At 41.2% G+C, this 21,601-nt stretch overlaps 1 protein-coding gene across 2 annotated transcripts; it reads left to right on the top strand.

The window, feature by feature from the left end:
• Positions 1 to 595: 595 nt before the first annotated feature.
• Positions 596 to 10,638, top strand: b3galt2 (UDP-Gal:betaGlcNAc beta 1,3-galactosyltransferase, polypeptide 2). Of its 2 annotated transcripts, none has more exons than XM_054603058.1 (2): positions 596 to 686; positions 8,252 to 10,638. In XM_054603058.1, the coding sequence occupies exon 2, from the start codon at positions 8,619 to 8,621 to the stop codon at positions 9,933 to 9,935; it is 1,317 nt and encodes a 438-aa protein (XP_054459033.1). In that variant the 5' UTR covers positions 596 to 686; positions 8,252 to 8,618; the 3' UTR covers positions 9,936 to 10,638. The 2 variants fall into 2 exon arrangements, with proteins under 2 accessions (XP_054459033.1, XP_054459032.1); XM_054603057.1 differs by having other exon boundaries at positions 647 to 1,188.
• Positions 10,639 to 21,601: the final 10,963 nt, after the last annotated feature.

The raw sequence follows: 21,601 nt of genomic DNA, 5'->3' as shown, positions 1-21,601 counted from the left end.
CACACGGGCTGTTCCTTTAGCAAGTTTTAATCATAACGGTGTGTGGTGCATATTTTGAGCTGGGGCGTTTTTCTCAATGTACGCTCGTGCATGTGTGTGTGTGTGCGTGTGTGTGTGTGTGTGTGTGTGTGTGTGTGCGTGTGTGTGTGTGTGTGTGTGTGTGTGTGTGTGTGTGTGTGTGTGTGTGTGTTGAGGAGGTATTTTTCACCCACTCCCCTTAAACGCAGCATGAAGGTCACGTGAGATGCTCCGCTAATAATGCAGTGACGTGGTAGAGTTCCGTCAGTGGAGCGGTGTCTGACAGCCTGCCTCCCCGGGCCAGCAGCTGCGTTGCCCGGCTGGGAAATCCGAAAGGGGTCGGTCAAAGACGGAGCGGAGGAAAGATCCTGGGAGGGGGGAAAAAAAACCCACAAAAAGGTGCTGACTGTCAAAACGAAGAAGCGGGGAGGTGAAAGTAGACGAATGTATTTTTTTTTTTTTTTTTTTTTTTGTTCTTCCTTCGGGACTCGGGGAGTGTTTTTAGCAGTGATTTTTGGGAGAGGATATTAATTTTGATTCTGATTTTTCATCATCGCCCCCCTGCAGGCTAAATCCTCCCTCCCGAGCACCGGGAAGGACTACCCGCACTCCTGCTGCTGCTCCGCCGCTCTCCCCTCTCCTCAGAGCGGATCGAGCTCTTGATAAAGGTGTGTGGATGCTGTGGTGCTCTCTCTTACATGTTTACATTTAAATCGCGTCTCCGGTGAGGTAGATAAAACAATGCTGAGATCCCCCCCCCAAAAAAAAAAAAAAAACAACAACAGTGAAACAGCGATGGGGAACAAACAAAATGTTTATTAAGTAGTGAGGGAGTCTGTGGTGTATTAACGGAACACAGGGAGCAGGAGAGAGAGAGAGAGAGAGAGAGAGAGAGAGAGGAAAGGAGGAGTCGCAAGCAGGAGGAGAACCAAAAAAAAAAAAAAAAAAAAACCCTGCAGGTTTGTTGAGCCTGTGGGGATGAGGACGAGGAGGGACGTAACACATCCAAGGGTGTCAGCGTGATTAGAGGAGTGGGAGCTGGAAGAGGAGAGGCACCAACGCAGGTGATGGCGGGTAAATGGACCGGGGTTTGCACACTCCGACGGCCGACCGCAGCCCCGTCAGCAGCCGCAGCATCAGCAGCAGCAGCAGCAGCATGAGGAGGTGGAGGTACGCAGCACTGCACATCTCATCAGTCCTCCACATCCTCATTATTCATTTAGCCTTCCCCCGCCCTTCTCTCCCCTCCATTAGGCTACAGACAGCCACCCTTCCTCCCCAGCCGCCTCGGTATCCATCCATCCATCCATCCATCCATCCATCCATCCATCCATCCATCCATCCATCAATACATTCATCCATCTGTGCCCTTCCTATGTGTCCCAACAACCTGCCTCTCCTCCCCATCAGGCACTTTTTGGAGCCCCATTGGCTTCCCATAAATGTGGCAGTGACAGTCAGGGGCACCTGGGGCAGGTGTACAAGGCACACTGGGAAATTAAAAATACTTTGATTTTATTATACCTTGGGTAAATGTTGAGGATCGCTTTCGTTCATCCTTGCCCAGATCAGATCAGAGATCCCTGAAGGTACAACCACTGACATAAAAAATAAGGGGTCAGTTGTCCATACTGTAGCCTATTCCTTTACATAGATTCAAGTTAAGGAAACTCCTCGTTGGACCTGCCAAGAGGCCAGGCTAGGGAGTTCCCATTGATCCAGTTCAATTAACAGGGCTTTTTATCCACTTCATCACATCCAGCTGCCTGAGCTATTTGGCACTGAAAGCCTGTGCATGCTAACTGCTGAGATGGATATAAAAAAAAAAGCAGCTAAGCTCACCATCTGGGTATTCACTCTGCCCACTAGACTATGAAACTTTAATAGGGTCTAATTTTCAAACCACCTCATAATTTATTGCTGTGGCGTCTGAATCGACAACCTCGAAAAGAGTCGAAGTGGGAAGAATACGGCTAGGCTTTATTAGCAAAGTAAAAGAGAAATACTTTTAGAATTAGATTAAATGGTAAAAGTTGGCAGCAGCACATTGAGGAGGATTTGATATCACTCGGGCTGAGTGGAAGAAAACCACTGTCATATAATATTTACTACAGCTATAGTAGCTCAGAGCTGCCAAAGCTTTATTTCCCAGAGGGCTCTTTTATTTTTGAGTCCACTTTTAAGAGGCTGCTGGATTATTTGTTGTAGCCTTTTCGAAAGGACACATGGATCTAAATGTTACCCTGTACATTGTGTGGCTTTGAGGGTTGTGTGTTAAAGGGTCAGTTCACACGAAGTATAACAAAAGATTTCACTTTTGGGTTTTATCTGGTAATATTTTGAGAAGTCTGTCTCAGGTTTCTGCCTCGGTGAATGGGATTATATTTGTGGTTGCATGTAACATTACATTAAGTGGTTAAAATAGTATTATTATTTTTCATTGTTGATTATTCTGCCAAATCATTTATGCATATAGTTATAGTTTGGTCAAAATAAGTTTTCCCAAAACCCAAGGTGACATCTTCAATAGCTTTTCTTTTTTCTTGTCCAACCTACAGTAAACAAAAAAAAAGGTATTCAGTTTACTGTCACATAGCAAAGAAAAGCATAACACTCTCTCAATCTAGAAACTGAAACTGGGGATTATTTGACATTTTAGTTTAAAAATGGTCTCAACCTTTATTAAAATAGTTGCCGATTATTTAATTGACTCGTCATTTTAGCTAAAAAAATTAAACAGCCAAATGAAAAATCGATCTCGTACGGCACAGTTTTATTTGGAACTTGTTTCTATCAAAACAAAATACATCCCTCTATTGTATTGAGGTGGAGGCAGAGATGGTCAAAACGGGCAAATACGGCTTGCTATCACCAGAGAAAGAACGAGAGAGAAAATATTGTGTTTATTTGTCATTTGAGTGAATTGACCCTTTAAGGATTAGATGATCATGATTTTTGATGGGGGACTCCAGTGGCCTGGCCCAGATCTGACCAGCCTGTGTGTGATGAAGGGTAAAAAAAACAAAAAAAAACACAGCTGGCCATCCAATGTCACTCATCTGCTCTGCAACACTTAGCGAGAACGCAACCCTCCCTCTCCCAACGGTCCTATCCTTGTTTAGTCAGGCTCCACCTAACAACATTCTCACTCAGGCCTAGCCCAATACAAGTTTTTATTTCTTTTTACAGACTTATTTGGAGCATTTCTTGGATAAAATGTCTGTTGTCTTGAAAACTGTGGGCTTACATATAAGACTGATAATCCAAATAAACAGTAACACAGTTTTTTTGAAAAGAGATGTTGCTGCAGAATTATTTAAAAAGTCATGTTAATGCTTACAGCGCCACAACTTCGATTAACTTCCATGTATTTTGGCTCTGAGCTAAATCTCAGAGTAAGATCTTTTGAAACCTCAGCAGATGAAACTAAAACATCTGCATGATAAACATACCACAAGGAATGAACTCAAGCATTTCAACTTTATATATATACACAGTCAAAGGAAAACCAAATTGATTTCAACTTTATATATATACACAGTCAAAGGAAAACCAAATTGATTTCAATGGACAGTGTCAAATGTTGCCCGGTAGTTTAATTCAAAAGCTGGACAAATGCATTGCAATAAAAATGTTATCATTCAGAATAGATACAAAAAATAAGTAACATTGGCAAATGCTCAATACTTGAAAACTTATATCTCTCATACAAATATTTTCCCACTTCTGTACTGTGCTTCAGTAGTGTCCAGGGGCTACGTGGAAAAAGTGTGGAGTTGTTCTGAAACAAGAAAGTAATTTGAGTAAGATTTAACACTGAGACAGAATGAGATAACTTAAAACTAGTTAGAAAGCAAGCAGAGAAGTTAGCAGTGAAATAAATAGATACATTAGGAAATTTCGAGCATCAAACACATTTCCTTGGTTCTTGTGCACCTTAATGCACAAATGTATGATGGAAATGTCATATGTAAAGGAAAACACAAGATTCCGGAGGCAGGTGACAATTCAAAATCTAAAGATATAATGGAAAATAATGACATTCTGTATTGGTTTCTAAATATTTGTTTCCCTGTAGATCAACTTTTATGTTATCCATGCCGAGTCAACAAAAATGTTAATCTTCCTTCCTCTTTGTTTCTATTCTATCTAAGCTAAAAGTAATGGATTCATAGTAGAGAATAGTTAGCTGAATGTAATGGATACAGTTGAAATAGCTAAAAGTTATGGATAAACAGTTGTAATAGCTAGATAAAAGTAGTGGGTACACATTTAAAATAGTTATAAAAACCGGCAGAATAGAATGCTAAAAGTAGTGGATAAACAGTTGTCATAGAATGCTAAAAGTAGTGGATAAACAGTTGTCATGGTTAGCTAAAAGTAGTGGATACACAATTGAAATAGTAAGCTAAACGTTATGGATAAACAGTTGGAATAGTTAGCTAATCAATGGTAAACAACAGTCAGGAAATTACTTTTGAGGAAGAAGGCAGCTGAGGAAAGTTGGGAGGAAGTGACCAGGCCAAGGAAGCATTTCAATGATACCACAGCAACAATGAGGGTAAAGGTTTGAACTCAATAGCAGTCTCTTTACTTTCAAGTGACTGCTCTGAAACCGGGGACTGAACACCCTGGAAGACTCTTTTTGGAGATGTAGCCCAGGATGACCTTGTGAGAACAAAAGCAGATGTGAAAGTCTTTAAATTCATTGCTGTGCAAGTCACAATAGCAGTGAAAGCAGTTCAGATGTTTCTTGGCAACATATGCAATGGCCTACAGTAAGAAAGCAATGGGAAGAGAGCTCTCAAAAAGAGAGTGAGTGATTGAAGATTAAGTTTTTTCCATAGACAAAGACATTGCTTGGGATTTAGGTTTGTTTTTTTGGCTCCCAACTGGAATGCTAACAACAGAGAACCAGGACAGAGTCTGGAATTAAACAGAAACATAACTGGGTGCCCTGTTTGCTCAGTGCTGGCCATATTTATTGGGCATAACAACTCACCAGACTACGATAAAGCATCAAATGGACAAATTTCACCCAGATATATTTAAGAACCGCGGTGAGTAGAGAGGGAAAATAGAAATAAAAAGTCATCATTTTGTGAAATCAGGAGGTAAATATCTTTCTGATATGAATTTGTAACTAAAGCTAAAATTATAATAGCCATTTTTCTTTATATTCTGACATTTTATAAACAAAACAATCAATGAATTGGGAAAATAATCAGCAGGTTAATTGATAAAGAAAATGATCATCGGTTGCGACCCTAGAAGCGATGGTCCTCATTCAGCCCCAACAAACATGTTTACTTTGTTAAATCAGTATTCTGTTATATGGCCATCGTCAACTCTTTTTCTTTACCATGATAAAGGCAATGTACCCTACTTCAACATTAAAATAAATCATAAATGCAGTGGTTGAATGAGGATTGTTGCTTCAAGGCAGTGAACCTCAGTCAGCCACAAAATCAGTCAGGCTTCTTTCGATAAAGCAGAATTCAACCTCTATCTTCAGTGAACTGCCGCTCTAAACGGCTCACAAATCGTAGCTGTAAGTGTCTTGGGGAAAATTGTGTCACTATCACAAAGTGCACTGCTTCACTGAATGAAGGTCATATCCCCATCAACATCAGCAAAGCTTGTTTTGCATGCATTACACACAATGTGGAGGCAAAAAGCGGGCCAGGGTTGGAAACAAAGAAAAACAAGCAGAATGGCGTTCACACCTCGCTGTAGAAAGTATTTGCTCCGTTTACTGTATTTGTTTTTCCTCCAGGTTTGAAGCTAATGTGGTGACTTAGACAACACTATAATGTATGCCTAGTATGTCACCACTGTGTCACTACCCGAGCCTTCGTTCTGATTATTGACCGCTGCAGAATTGCTGGGGCTTTAATTAGTGCTAGTGTAACTAATTGGCTTGCATAAAAGTGACATTGATGGGAGGCAGGGAAATTAATTAATGAGTATAGGCATTGGCAGATTAAATGGACTTACTAAAAAGTAAATGTCTGGATGTTTGTTGTCCCACTATAACTGGCATTTACGTTGAAAACAAAAAGAAAAACAAAGTCTTACATTTAACCATTCACGGTGGTCTGCATGTGAGGGTGTGGGTGTGTGTACCCCTGTGTACTTGTGCATTAATGTGTTTATGAGCCCCTCTGTGTGTGCACACTTCATCAGAGCTCCCACAACTAGATGTTCATTTAGTTGACAGGAGAAATCTCTCAAGCGTTGGATATGCTCCGATGTAAAGTATGTTAACCTTTAAAACAAAGCCGACCCTGGCCCCTCTCATTCTCCTGTAATTGCTTGCGCTGGGTAAGCACACTCGCCCGAAAAGGTTATCGTGTTCCTTGCCAGTTGTCATGATGAATGAGCAAACATAGCAGGAAATGAAAATTGGAAGTTTTGAAAAAATCTGTCTCACACTAAGCCGAAATCTAGCATTTGCACAAAATAATGCTCTTTTGTTCAGTGGCCGCAAATGATTAAAAAGCAAGCCCACAAATAAACAAAATGGCAATGCAGGCAGTCAGTAAATTAACAGACACAGGAAGGAAGGATGGATTCAAGACTTGCACTGCTGCTACATTAATATTCACGAGTTCAACCTGCAAGTTTCTGCTGGCATATTCGTTTTTTGCTGTTGGTGTGTGTGTGTGTGTGTGTGTGTGTGTGTGTGTGTGTGTGTGTGTGTGTGTGTGTGTGTGTGTGTGTGTGTGTGTGTGTGTGTGTGTGTCATCATTGAACTCAGCAATGATGATATATGTTTCTAGTGTGGATATAATTATGTGTGATGGGGAAATGTATCTTCTGTGTGGCTCTCTAGACACAAAGTGACATTGTGTGCAGTGTGTTTGTTGCTTGCACCATTACGTCTGATCTGCATTCGATTTCGTGTTGGTGGGTCTGTGAACGCACAAAAAAAAAAAAATAGATTGTGTTGGCACTGCAGTATTTGGTGTGCATATGATTATGTGTGATGCACAGTCAATTTTATGCTTGTGCAAACTGATTGTTTGCCTTGGTGAGTTAGAGAATCAGTGTGCGCATAGGTGATCGCCTTTGTGCTTCCCTTGGTGCACAACTCCCTGCGGGCAGCAGATGCAATCATTCGTGTCACATTTTGTCTGCTTTGATGCATGCTTGTGTGCATGCATGTTTCCTTGCATGGCCTGCATTTATGCCTGTGGTGGAAGATCGAGCAGCCTGGGTGGTCTCAACTAAACAGTAGGCAGCACATTGATAAGCTGAAGGTGGAAGGTGAATGGTGGGTGAAGGCTGTTATCGCCGGAGGGTGGCTCAGGCTTCGGCTCCACTGCCTGCTGGACCCTGAAAACTCATTTTGACAGATGCATCTCCTCCCTAGCTGTCGACACGCGGTTGGGGGCTGATGACACTCGCTTGCCCAAGCGGCTCAGTGTAGCGTTAGCCGGCATCACGTTGCGCGAACCTGCAATTCATACTTCTGCCCGAGGCATTAAGCTGAATAATGACATGCAAGAGGCAACCACCATCTCCACCATGCCCAGCACCAAGTCTTTTATTATTCCTTTTTACAGTCAGAACTGCGAGATGTATCCGTGATGATCTAGGAAATGCTCTTATTTTCTTTCATTGTGTGAAGTGATAGGACAATGTGATCATTAAGTCAGTTGTGTTTACTGTGAGATTGATTCACTCTGATAATGTATGATGCTGTATTTCCACAACTAGGCCCACTTCTGGATGCGCCTTTTGTCGGCCGTAACGATGAACTGTACACAATTATATTTACAACAGCAATCTTCCCTTTTGCCACTGACCTGCTGGCAACACTGTTCTCTGAATCCCCCATTTCTTTCCTCAGAAAGCCACATCCCCAGAGCCTGCTGTTTTTTTACATCCCTATCCAATCAAAGATGCTACAAAGCTGTCGTATTGATTCAGCTTCTCCCTTTCAAAATGTAAAGTCAGCTTACAAAAGTGCCATTCACCATAGTGGGCTCTGCATCCGCAGAAAGCTCTAATTGGGGCCTTTTGCATCTGGAAGAAATGAATTCAGATTTACTCAGTGTGTGTCAAAACAAACTATAAATAAAAATGATTAAGAAATATGCTCGGTTCTCCCCACAAGAATGAAAAACACATCTGCAACTCAGACAATTGACACGTGGCTCAGTGCCAGTGAATCGGAGGTACTTTTCGGACCACTGCCAACACTGTTTTTTCTTTTTTCTCGTTTCAGATTAGAGGGAACAAACACAGAGGAGATGAACCTTATCATATCCTGAAGGAGACAAGACATAGAGCATGACCTTGTGGTTGTCTACAGTGCCAAGGAAGAGCCAGGGAGAAGCCTCCATGGCCAGAGAATCATCGCCTTCGTAGCTCCATCAGGACCCCTGTTAACCCTGTTGCAAGCTGCACTGGGGGGCTCAAACGTTCCCCTGACTCCACCAGGGGGCTCACTCCAACCCATCTGCCAGCTCAGATAACCCTCTGACTGTTGGCAACCACATGTTTGAGGTGACTGTGTGTGACTGCCGCCGCCGCCGCCGCCGCCCATTCTCGAGCAGCAGCAGCAGCAGCTTCCTGCGACCCCGATCTGCACCATGCAGTGGAGACGGCGGCATTGCTGTCCCATCAAGATGACCTGGACCGTCAAGCGTTCGCTCTTCCGGACCCATGTGGCCGGCCTCCTCTCTCTGGCTCTGCTCTTCACCCTCTTCTTATTTTTCAGCCACCAGGACTGGCTGCCAGGACGCAGTGGACCCCGGGAAAACCCGCTGGCCTACACCGTCAGGGGCTTCCGCAGCCCCAAGGGAGAAGCCAACCAGAGCAGCTCCCTGAGGAGCCTGTGGAGGGAGACGGGGTATGTAGCGCCAAAGCCACTGCTCAACCTCAGCTCTCAGCAGGCGGATGGGGCAGCGGGGGAGACAGCAGGAGGAGGAGGAGCCAGGATGGCCGTAATGGGGCTTGGGGACTCTATGAGCACAAACAACAGTTTACAGAAGGAGATGGGTGTAGGAGGTAGGCTCAGCGCTCAGCCCTACCGCTACATCCTGAACGAGCCTTTCAAGTGCAGGGAAAGCATGCCCTTCCTCATCATCCTCATTGCTGCAGAACCTGGCCAGGCCGAAGCCCGCAACGCCATCCGCCAGACGTGGGGGAATGAGAGCATAGCAATGGGCCTGGGGTTCGTCCGCCTTTTCCTGCTCGGCACAGGAAAGAGCTCAAACACCTACCTCCAGAGCAGCATAGAGGAAGAGAGCCGCATCCACCACGATATCATCCAACAGGACTATCAGGACACTTACTACAACCTGACCATTAAAACCCTGATGGGCATGAACTGGGTGGCCACCTATTGTCCACACGCCTCCTATGTGATGAAGACAGACAGCGACATGTTTGTCAATACAGAGTATCTCATCCAAAAGCTGCTGAAGCCCGAGCTGCCTCCCAAGCAGAGGTACTTCACCGGCTACCTGATGAGGGGCTATGCCCCAAACCGGAACAAGGACAGCAAGTGGTACATGCCGCCGGAGCTGTACCCAAGCGAGCGCTACCCGATATTCTGCTCCGGCACGGGGTACGTGTTCTCAGGGGACATGGCCGAGCTGATCTACCAGGCCTCTCTCAGTATACGCAGGCTGCACCTGGAGGACGTTTACGTGGGGATCTGCCTGGCGAAGCTGCGCATCGACCCGGCGCCCCCTCCCAACGAGTTCCTCTTCAACCATTGGCGGGTGTCTTACTCCAGTTGTAAGTACAGCCACCTGATCACCTCCCATCAGTTCCACCCCAATGAACTCATCAAGTATTGGAACCACTTGCAGAGCAACAAGCACAACGCCTGCATCAACGTGGCCAAGGAAAAAAACGGCAGGTACAGACACCGAAAGTTTCATGGAGAGAGGCCTCCTTGATGCAACCTGTGACTACCACCCGCTTCAAAAAAAGGGAGATGGGTGCACTGTAACTACAGCCAAAGGAGGGCATATTGAACTCAGCACTATACACTATATGGGGAAAAGCACATTGTTTTTGGTATTGTGTACAGTCGATGATCTAAACTATTTTTTTAATTTGAGAAAAAAAAAGTTAAGTATTGTAAACCTGTTGAGCTGTTTCTAAAAGGAAGATTGGAGCACATGGCTGCAATGTAGAGCTTGCACAAAAAAGTGCTGCTGCTCAAGAGTAGTGTTTATGATAATTCAGGTGCCAACAGAATTCATGCTACAGTTAATGTGGGGGCTCTCCTCGAAAGGGTAGTACAGTGAGTCACAGAAAAAAAATTAAGACACAATCGTGTTTACACAGACAAAGGGAAATGCACATGTATTTTGTCGACAGTTACACTACCTAAATATGAATGAAAGTATCTTTGACGTTGACCAGTTATGCTGCCCTGTTTCTCAGTGTTTACTTTACAGATTTATCAAAGAATATAACACGAAAGAAAAGGTTTATCTGTCATATACTGTATTTTGTTTTTAAAAAATCTACATGAAAGCACTCATTTCACGTCAGAGATGACTGAGATTGTATTTTTTAAAGCTTTACATTGAGTATGACTGCACTTGAGCAAATGTGCAATGAACTAATTAACAATTAAATGTACTGAACTCATTTTGTTTGCAGTTGTGCGTGTGATTCATCTGGGACTCTTTTATGCAATCAAGTAACTTTAGTATTATTACTTTCTATACAAGCCGTGGGCAGCGAATATTAGGCAGGGACATAATTCAATGTCCCTGATAGTCGTTTTAAGGCTCAGTTTCTGAATACAGGCTGGGTGTATTTCCCCATGGATTGAGCGTTTCGATACCTTCACAATATTTATTTAGCACGATAAAAAAGACTCACTTTTTACAATATGAGACATTTAAGACAAAACCTTTACATGCCATTTTTTAGGGGAAGGTGTGATCTTAAGAATTCATCCTTCACATCACTTCCTACTATTAAGATGGCTCAGACTCTGCTCACCTCTTTTTTGTTTCCACTTTTATGACTAACAGTGGTTGCATTGTTACTAAACAATCTTAAAACGTAATTCTGAACGTACCAGGCAAATAATGTGTGTTTTCTGCAAACATAGCCACCGATCGTTAATAATAGGTAATACTGTATTCAGTGGACCTTGGAGAAATGCATTAACTTCCAAATAGAAAAGTGAAACATGGAGATAGGTCAGGTAGAAGCAATGTGAAGACAATCAGGCTTAGTGATGAGAAATGAATTATACATCGAACCGTGCAATGTCCCCTGGGAACACTAAATATTCGGCTGCAAAGCACACAAGTTTAAATTTTATTTAAAAAGAATGGATATGATTTTGAAAGGCTGCCAGTGTTACTTCAGATGGAACTGCCTCTGCAAATGTGTGTCTGTGTGTTTTGTGTGTGTGTGTGTGTGTGTGTGTGTGTGTGTGTGTGTGTGTGTGTGTGTTTGGGTGGAAGGAGGGAGGCAATAAATATATACATGCCAAAGCGCTCAGGGCCACCAGCAAAAACAGCATTTAAAAATTGTGTGAGTACTTCAAATAGCTTATATCAGATTAAGGCAATCTAAATAAACTAATGGAAAGCCGGGTCTCCTGCACGTCTGTCAGAATTTCTTTTAATCACCTACACGTTTGAGCGATTCTGTTAGGGGAGCTGTAAAATGGGTAAAGTTCACACAATGGTATATTTTAAGCCGCTAATCACTAAGCAGGAGAGTCTTAAGGGAGGAGGAGGCTGAAAGGTAGAGACAGCGGAGGAAGAGAATATCAAGATGTTCATCTCAGATAAACTGCACAGTGCAAAGCATTATTTGATGCTGGAGCCACGGGCAAAGAAACAACAGCTTTATGTGCTACTCTGTACACAGTCGTGAGAGAGATTATGCCATAGCACCAACCTCAGTTCAACACTTATCTACAGTTTAGGGAGACAACATTTTTTAATCTCAAAACAGAGTTTCAAGATGCAAACAGGCAGTTGTAGAATCTATGAATTTGAAATCAACAGATATTTTATGTCATATTATTGTGGCTTCAGACCTTTTTTTAACACTGTAGCAACTAACTTGCCTTGCCTTTTTCTTAAAAAATAACTTCTTCTACAAATGCCCCAATTACCTGTCGTCAGGTTTGAGAGCGACGAGTTTCCAATCTCACCGAGCTGGCTGCTGTTGACTTGACAATGTTCGTGTATGGCAGTGTTTGTTAACAGGAATGTTAAGCTAAAAGAGAGCCACATCATGTGGAATAGACAGCAAAGACTGCCAGAATGTATTCAGAGGACTCTAATCCGTCTTTCAGCAAACATTTTATGCCACACCACCTGTTTCAGGGCACAAGGCGTCGTTTAGCAACCTGAACATGATGTCCTACTAAAGACAAATTTATTCTCTCAGCGGGACACTGACATTTTCAGTGCTACACAAGTAAGTAAGTAAACCTCTGAAAAAGCTGTATGGCTAAAGTTGCAATAACTGGGTCAATAAAGATTGAAATACATGTTTTATATGGCTTCGCATGTATTATATAATGAAATATATTGTACGGATTAAGTCCAATTTTTAACACCTTTAAAATCAAAGCAATGTATTTTCTCCTTGAAGTGTCTCTTTCAGACTGTGTGTTTAAATTTCACAAAAATTCTGGTTCTAATTCTAATCCGTATGCAAGGTATGTTGTATTTACTAACATACAAAATGTCTTTACTCTTTATTCATAGTACACGTTTTATTCTGGCAGAAACTCAGATCTAAACCTGGCTCATTATTTTGTAATGTTGTAAAAACACAATGAAAACTTTAATGTTGCTAATTTAATTAACACACGGCAAGACTGTCAACAACAAAATGATCGAGAAGCATAAAATGAACATCTGAACCCTTGCACATAAAGACGGATAAAATTGACAGTTGAAAGACTAGTTTCATGAAGTAATGCTAACTCAATGAAATAACTGGGCTTGCATATGAGTCGTAATGTGTCCAAGATAATAATAAACTAATTTACTGTTTCCTCTCAGTATGGTGGATTAAGTCCACCCCTCCCGAGAGATTAGCCCTGTCTTGGCCACAGCGATGGTGGAGCTTCACCAAACTGCACGCTCCTGTAGCTGTGCCTTTTGCTGCTTTACTGACGTGACTGTGGTAACAACTTAAAGGTTACAGTGTGTATATTATATAGCAAAATCAAAAGTATGCACGTGTCTCTAAAAATGTCTTGAGCAGTCTTTAGGTTTTATATTAAACCAAACCTTGTCGTCACCACCCAGGAAAACAAGGACATCCAATTTCCTTCTCAAAGCCCCTTTCCATTCCAGAACAGTGCAATTCATGAAACACTCAGCTGGTCCAAGGTATTCATCACCCTCCATTAGTAATGATTAAAGTCATGACTCAAACCTTGGGAACAAGGTTTGGTATCATTCATGCATGTCCTATGCAATCAGAGCGCCAGATTACCAGCATCCGGCCGCACTCAGCCCTTCAACAAATGATGAAAACGAGAAAGAGGGCTGGGGAAGGAAAAATAGAGGGAGGACTAGAAGAGGTGAGAGGGAAAACTGAGGCAGAGACAAATAGACTGGTCTGCTACTGGAGAAGTACAAGTAAAAGAGAAAAGGATGAGGAGGAAAGAGAACAATAGCAGGAAGGAGGGAGTGATGAATGAACGGGAAAGGAGCAGTGACTGATCAGTATTGAAAACCTGTGCCGCTGTAAACGTGGTATAAAAGGCTAACAGTGGAAACAGATTGAGATGTCCGTCATGATGGAGTGGAGGCTGTGGCCTGGCTTTAACATCACAGCTCACTGTTCCTCAGAAACCAGAGGAGAGAAAATACACTTGAGGAAGAGACAAATCTCCTGACCTTTCCATAACAGCCAGGACTGGAACCTGACTAATAGGCCTACCTCTCTGTGGGCATGACTGATGAATCCCTAATGGAAGTTTTGGATGAAGAATAACTGAATTTGACAAAGAAAATGATAAATGTCATCTGCTGCACCTGCAAGTGAAAAACATTCTCAATTCCGCAACAGGGAAATAAACATTTTAAAAGGATTTGTATGATTTACAAAGCCAAAATACATAAACTATATTTGGAGAAGACTATATATTTAAATACCATATCAAGCCCATTCAACACAAATCCTAAAACTAAGCCAAACCACAGCAAAAACACAATTTTCACAACAGCCCACATTGCAGGGTAAACACAGGTGTAATTAATTATGTTAATTATGGCCCTAGGTGGGCCAGGGGCCTGGTTTTGTGCATGCTGGCTCCCTGAAATGACTGTGACTCTAAATAGAATTGCATTATAATCAATTGTATAGATTACACCTGTATTTACCCTGCAATGGCTGCTGTGAAAAGGGACCTTGGCTAAAAATACGTTGACTGACAATATTGATGAACTGATATTGTGGTGATTTTGTTTTTTAGCATTAGTCAAGAGTAGCCAAATCCAATCATTGTAGAAAATAAGTGGCTAAACACCTGCTAGCTAAAAGGAAACATTTACCTAGCACAGCGGATTTAAAATAACTACAATTTAGCCTCTATTGGAATAAACATGCTTTGGGAAAGCTACCTCTTAAACTCAAAATTAACATTCATCAAATTAGATGAATTTGTAATATTTGAATATAAATATCAACAAATAGAGAGACCAACAGACTTACCTACATCCGCTTAACTAGTCCTGCTTAATTTCAACCTCTTATTAAACATGAATTCACATCAAAATCACATTAAATTGAATATTATTCATTTTAAGTCAATAAACTGTGAACTTTTAATCAGTTACAGAGCAAAAACTGCCATTTTAGCCTTTGACTTCATGGATTTAACATGATTTGTGTAAATTACCTCTAATATTAAGTTTTAGATGAATCATATATTGATTTCAGTAGAGATATGACATTTAGAAATTACATACAAAAAAAAGATATACATGAATATACATTCTCTTATAAGCACTGATCCAGAGATAATACAAAAAACAAGAAAATGTTTTGTTTCTTTTCGTTTGAGGGCAAAAACCCAAATCTACCAACACAAAACAACCTTCACACCAATCCCTTACAGTCATTTGTACAGGAAGAAGGCAACATCCGCTGTGTCCTATCAGCCGAGGAAGAACTCCCTAACGCTTTCAGACAGATGGCAGATTCCAGCCAGGACTCCAGGACTCAATGATGGGGTGGTGCCAGCATTGAGCCAAAATCTATTTATAAATATAATTTGACAGTGACACTCCACATTGCAAGATAACTGCTGGACATCTAACCTGCCAGGGCCCACATAACCAAATCCAACCATGTTAGCACTTTGAAGGGCCCTCTAAAGACATGTGGTGCTGTTTGTATGGCACTCTGGCAATTAGCCACACAGAGCAGTTATAAGGGAAGCTAGTCATTGTTATATAATGGACAACCTGCACAAAGAAAGCATTAAGAGTCCATAGGAGCAGGATAGTTAATGCCATGCATTATGGACAGGTAAAATGCATACAGTGTTGAGTGGACAAAGGCATGTACAGACAATTGAATTCATGTTTGTTAGTTAGGCATTAAACTGCAAAGTTTACAACTATGACTACATGTCAAGTGTGCAACTATCGCTAAGGTGACAGTGACACATTTTCAACTGGTTTTGACTCTGCACTCTGGCATAACAATGACTATGTGGTTAAAGTGCTGACACGACGGAATCAGAGACACTTTTAAGGACAATGCAGCAGGCGACCCTGAACAAAAATGAAGAGGCAACCAAAGAGGTTTTTTTTTATGATATTCAACTGATCTCAATCCAGCTGAATGCAAAAATGCCCAGAAACCAGCAGGAAGTAAAGATATCTGCAGTAAAGGGTCACCAAGGAAGATTCTGTGTCTGCTGATTTCTATGGGTAGACAGTCACTTACTGCAAATAATCTACTATATAAACATCTGCTATCAAATATTACGAACATTATTTTAAGCCCCTATTTATTTAAAGTATCTTAATATTATAATAATATTGATAATGGGTAATTAAGCATTATTTATGCTAAATTGGTGCCATCTTTAGTGCAGTCTTGATTTTAGCCCATCAATCTCAATGTCCCCGGGTCTGATCCTTGTGGGAGAAAGATGGGGGTTTATGTGTGTTCTGAATTGGATGTAAACACGTTCAAATTAAAGCCACTTTAACCACAGTCATTGTTTCATTATCGGTCTAATATGCTTGCATGCAGAGCAACAACAAAAACATTTTTTATAATCTTGTAATACTTAAACCACAATGTAGAATACAGGCATGATCCATCCTGTAGCCCCCTGTTGAAAGCAGTAAGTCTCAGTTCTGTGAATACTTCTGTGGTGTACGTGCAGTGACAACTTTTATGTTTCCCATTTTTGTTCCGATTAACAGCCATGAAGCATGTAAAGAGCGCCAGCTGCATTGAGAAAAACAGAAAAGAATCCAAGGCAGGAGATGTCACAGCAGCACCCACACTGATTGACAGGAGCTCTTTAACAGCCAGGAGCCTTGAAGAAACACCACAGCAGTGAGCGATTCGCACCACAGATGGTGATAACAGAAAAAAAGCTGTACTTTATTACCATGATCAGACCAAACAGTCATATCCATTTATGTATCTGAGCTTAGAAACACATCTGAAAAAATTGAGTAACAACAGGTCTCTTGCAAGAAAACATCTTGTACAAAGATAATTGTTCTTAAGTGGGGTGTACTTGCTGCATTCACCAGTTTTCTCATATTTTAAAATCTCTCTGAGGCATGAACACAATTTAGTGGCAGACCTGGCTTAGGAGTCCCGTGCAATTAGTCTGCTTAGTTTTTCACTAATGGGATGTAAATTAAATTACTTTGATACCATTATGAGTTTGAAAACCCTTTATAAATCACAATTCATAATAATCTTGATAATATCCTGTTTTGACTCAGCAATTCAAATTATAGGCTAATATAATTCAAGATTTATTCATCTAGCGTCACTTTATCACCGCTAAATCAATTGGCTATCGAAGCTATTGTATAACACTACAATATCGATATCTTAAACTGCACAATGTATTAAATTATTCTGCAGTCATCAATGGCCTTGCTGTTGAGAGTTGTGTTTCATATGGAACCATTTATTCTTTAACAGGTCCCTTATTTCTGCTACTGACGCTGTAAAAAAAGACTTTCCTTTATGGCAGGATAAAGTATAGAACATATGGGGCAAGATGTGTAGCCTCATATGGTATTATTGTGGCATTAATTATAAAAATGTACAATTCTCATGAACACACATGGCATACATCATGTTTATGCACACAGTTGTCTGAAGATAGGGGCGTTGACTGAATCTGACGTGGTACCCTTGTACAAACCTACTGTATACGGAAAGAGAAAATTCAGTTAAGAACACGAAAATGTTCTTGCAATGTTTTTCATTATATCAATAGAGCGAACACTGTTTTTCGGCCATTGTATAGTACATCTTTTACAATTTGATACCGGACATTTATCCAAAAATAGCTTGAAACCATTTTCCATTACCAGCAAGCGAAAATAGAATCAGGACTTGTTTTAAAAAGTACATTAATCTACACAAATCAATGAGGAGGGTAGTAATTATCTCTCCCCAGGCCTGTCCGCCCTCCACCTGATGGGAGGTTGTGAAGGGCAGCAGCCGATGCAGCTCCTCCACCTCTGCCAGGCTCATGTTTCAGCACGGTGTTTACCCTTGCACTTTCTGCGATGACAAACGAGAACAAATAACAGGCCAAGAGTGCATTAGAAGGGTTATTGGGTTATGTGCCGGTAAAAATACAAGACTGACAAAATGCTTTTTCCGAGAGAATCTCAGAGGTGTCATCCGGCTAAGTGGTAAACAGAGCTCCTGCTATGTAACAATCCTGCTGATACACGTTTGGGAACTGTGAAATGTGACCTTTACAGTTGTGGACCACAACTCTGAGCTGCGCCCTAATTCCATACTTATAAACATAGAATCCAGTTAGAGTTCATACCCAAAGATTTCAGTATGCTTGTTAAATATGCTAGATTGTTGACTTTGATTGACAGAACTGTCCCACAAAACACCAAAATAATTAAACTTGACTGGGTTGGGTCATGTCCAGGAACATTTCAGGAAACAAACCAAAATAAATAAGGTGATCAAATATTTGTTGATGCATATTCTATATAATTATCTTTAAGTGCGGCAAACTGCACTAATGTCTTGTAGAGGCTTGAACTGCCAGCACATAAGCAGATTAATTCACAATGCATGCTCTATGGGATGGAACTGGGACACAGCTGTAGTGTCAACAGGGGATCCAAAGGCAAGAAGAGTATTAGGGCTGTAGTGGGTCAATTCATCATTTGCAGTGACCTACCACACAGATTAACAACCTATTGTTGTAACTCCTTAGTGTATAATACTATCATCGACTGACACAACTAAGCCTCTCCCAAAGGATCAAATCTGTGAAGCACTCTAGTGTGCATGTATAGTCTGATTGACAACATTTTCTGACCCTAAACCAGTTTTGGTCATTTCTGGGAAATGTAAACACAACATTGCCCCAATTTAACCATACCATGTTAATGAAGCAAATTTGTAAGCAAACAGTTGCAATTTGGAGCAACATTTGCATACATTTAGATTCGTTTTTGTGGCCATCTTACAAATCTAAGTCCAAAATTCACTCTCTTTAAGCTCTGTTTTGCTCTCCACCAACTCCTAAGGGAAACCTATATTTAATTGCTTAATAATCAACTATGTCTGCCAGCTAGTTGCTGACTGTGTTTGTCTGCCTTTTGGTGCTGAACTCGTAGTATGCAGTGTTTTTTTTTTTCTTTTGATAAGAAGAAATTGTCTTTTGCAGCTTTAAACTACAATGACAATAGCATTGAGACTGAACAGTAAAATTGTCAGCCGTAAAACCAAAACAAACTATAATGTGTTAAATGCTCCGTGCAGAGGGTAACTGCAGAATCAGGTGATTGTTTGAACAGTTGTTAATATTTAGGAATATTGATCAGATCAACCTCTAGAAATTATAAAAAAAATTGTATCTGTGATAAAAATACTCAAGGTATTAAAGAATTGTAAACAATGTGTAATTCGGCTCCACATTCATATTTAACAGACAAATGTAGGAGTGGTAGCCAATACATCGTCTCATCTAACTGTCAGTAAAGAGTGTATTGCCAAAAGTGTTGAGCTATGGCTTTAAATCCAGCATGAATCAAAAATGTGTCCACGGTAACATTAATGACTCAATACACCTTATTTGTGTCAAATGATCCAGAGATCAGAAGGGTTGGCAGCCAACACTGCCAATACAGTAGCTGCTAGATTAAGTTCTATACTACTGACATCAGCTTGGCAGCGGTTCCTTCATCTCTTTCAGCACACACACACAAGAGAACACACGCGCTGTAATCCTCCCTTCTCTCTCTCACACTTTTCATCCAAAACCGTTACTGTAGAGCTGCTCCTGGCTCCTTCAAGAGACCTTCAGCAGACCTTGTTGGCAGCTGGATGTAAAACAGAAAAGCACACTGCCATTTCCAGGAGAGCCTGATATATGGCATAGCGAAGAGATTGTGACAAGGCTCTTCGTACATGGCAGACAGGTCTGACAATCTCACATTGTGCTTGTCCCTCCTATCTGCTGAAAGGCCTCGGTTAATGCAAGAAAACAGAAGAGATGTTTTTGATTGCTGGGAGAAAAAAAAAAAGACAGAAGTTACAACGACAACATCCAGACAGTGACATTTAGCATATCCAACATTTGACAACGTATTAACTATTAAGCAGAAAAATCAATGCAGAACTGAATATAGGACACCGAGATGTAGAGCATTTTAAAGTTCACTTTGTTGAAAGGAATCTTTCTGCAGCTCCTCCCGTCCCAACACACACACACAGACAAACACAGAGGGATAAAGGATGTTCACACTATAACCGAAGCTCCCTCTTGCCTAATTGAGGTGATTGATGCTGTGCACTAACCTGTAACATCCAGAGTTTCATTAAAACAAAATGCAGGAATCAAGATAACAGCACAGGGGGCCTAAATAAAAGTGGCAGCCTTGAAATTGGAGCAGATATAAGTCCCAGTTCCCCCTTAATTCCGAAAAACGGACAATTTGAGACAAACGATAAATTCAAGGCTTTTTCTCACTTTGTTTTTTAATTAGTTTGGTATCATCAGTGACAGATTAAGGTCAGAGTCGGGATCATAGCCACGTGGTTTTAAGTCAGAGACAAGGTTGAATAAATGGTAATTTGCATTGGATTCAACCATGACCATTGGAATAAAGTACAGTCGATTTTTTGTTAACTTTACTCTCTCATATCGCCCAAGTCTGTCATACCTTTCAACCTACGACCACCAACACTATCATGTATACCAGTAGTTTCAAACCTGAGTCAGGATCCCCCAAGGGGTTTCAAGATGAATCTGAGAAGGTTGCAAAATGATCATCCGATCATGTGCGCAATTCTTCCCGTCTTTTCTTTAATCTTATTATCTTTATTGACAATAACGAATTAAACAATCTGAGAAGCAATGCAAAATCTTTTCTTGCTTTCATTAAAGTCTGATGCATGCTCATCTCCCCCCAGTGACCTCCATGCCCCTCTTTTCTGCCTCCCTAGATATACAGTAGGGCACACACTTCTTTCCGCATTGGCACTGAATGTTGGTATTTGGTCGTAAGGCGCAAGCTGCAGTGAATAAGTTTGTCGGGATACTGTGCTAAGCCAGAGACGCCTGTCTGAGAAAGAAAAAGCAGTTGATACAGTTCTCTGTAGGTGTTTCTGGGGGAAAGGGTTCTGAAGACTCCCTGAGAGGAACTGCCTACTGGGGAGCTCCCCCAAAGAACCAAATACCTTCAAGTTTTTCATCTGTTTGCATTCGCACCGCCAATACTTACACTGAACTGACGTAAGCCAGCCAGCATCGCTCACACACATCTCCAGCTGGGAAATCAGTAAGAAGCTCATTCGATACGTTTGCTACAAGCTTTTTTTTGTAATGTAAGAATAAATAAACAACTCTGTTACATGCCACAGTCATATTAACACAAGTACAGGTTGCAATATCATTTGAAATAGGCTTCAAAGAGCAGATTCAAGTTACAGTGGTGGAAGACAAACATGAAAAAAACATTTCAATAAGTAACCAAGAACTGAAAATCTACAGGCACAAAGTCCATCAGAATTACAGAATCCAACTGAGGACTTGATGCATAACTAACTTCACTTCTGTTAACTGTCCAAGCATTTGGCGTCTGTGTGGACTTTAGCCCTTTAGGCTAAATCTTGAAGTGATAATTATATGGGAAGCTGTCACACAAACAGACACATGCACACCATCTAATATGCGCCTGTCATTCATGTAGTAGTGCCGTTCAAAGGTTTTCATTGAGGAGTCATGTGAAGTCCCAATAAAGCAGCAGCATCAGCAGGTGATGTTACTGATTAGCTCCTTCTGTGGTTGAAGGTGTGCTAATCATTGAAATCACCTGTTGAAGTGTAACTATGTTAATCTCCCTCCATCTAAACACAGCCTACAAAT

Source organism: Anoplopoma fimbria, chromosome 8 (assembly GCF_027596085.1).
Source record: "Anoplopoma fimbria isolate UVic2021 breed Golden Eagle Sablefish chromosome 8, Afim_UVic_2022, whole genome shotgun sequence".
NCBI classification, from domain to species: domain Eukaryota; kingdom Metazoa; phylum Chordata; class Actinopteri; order Perciformes; family Anoplopomatidae; genus Anoplopoma; species Anoplopoma fimbria.
This window is presented reverse-complemented; position numbering and strand designations above follow the sequence as displayed.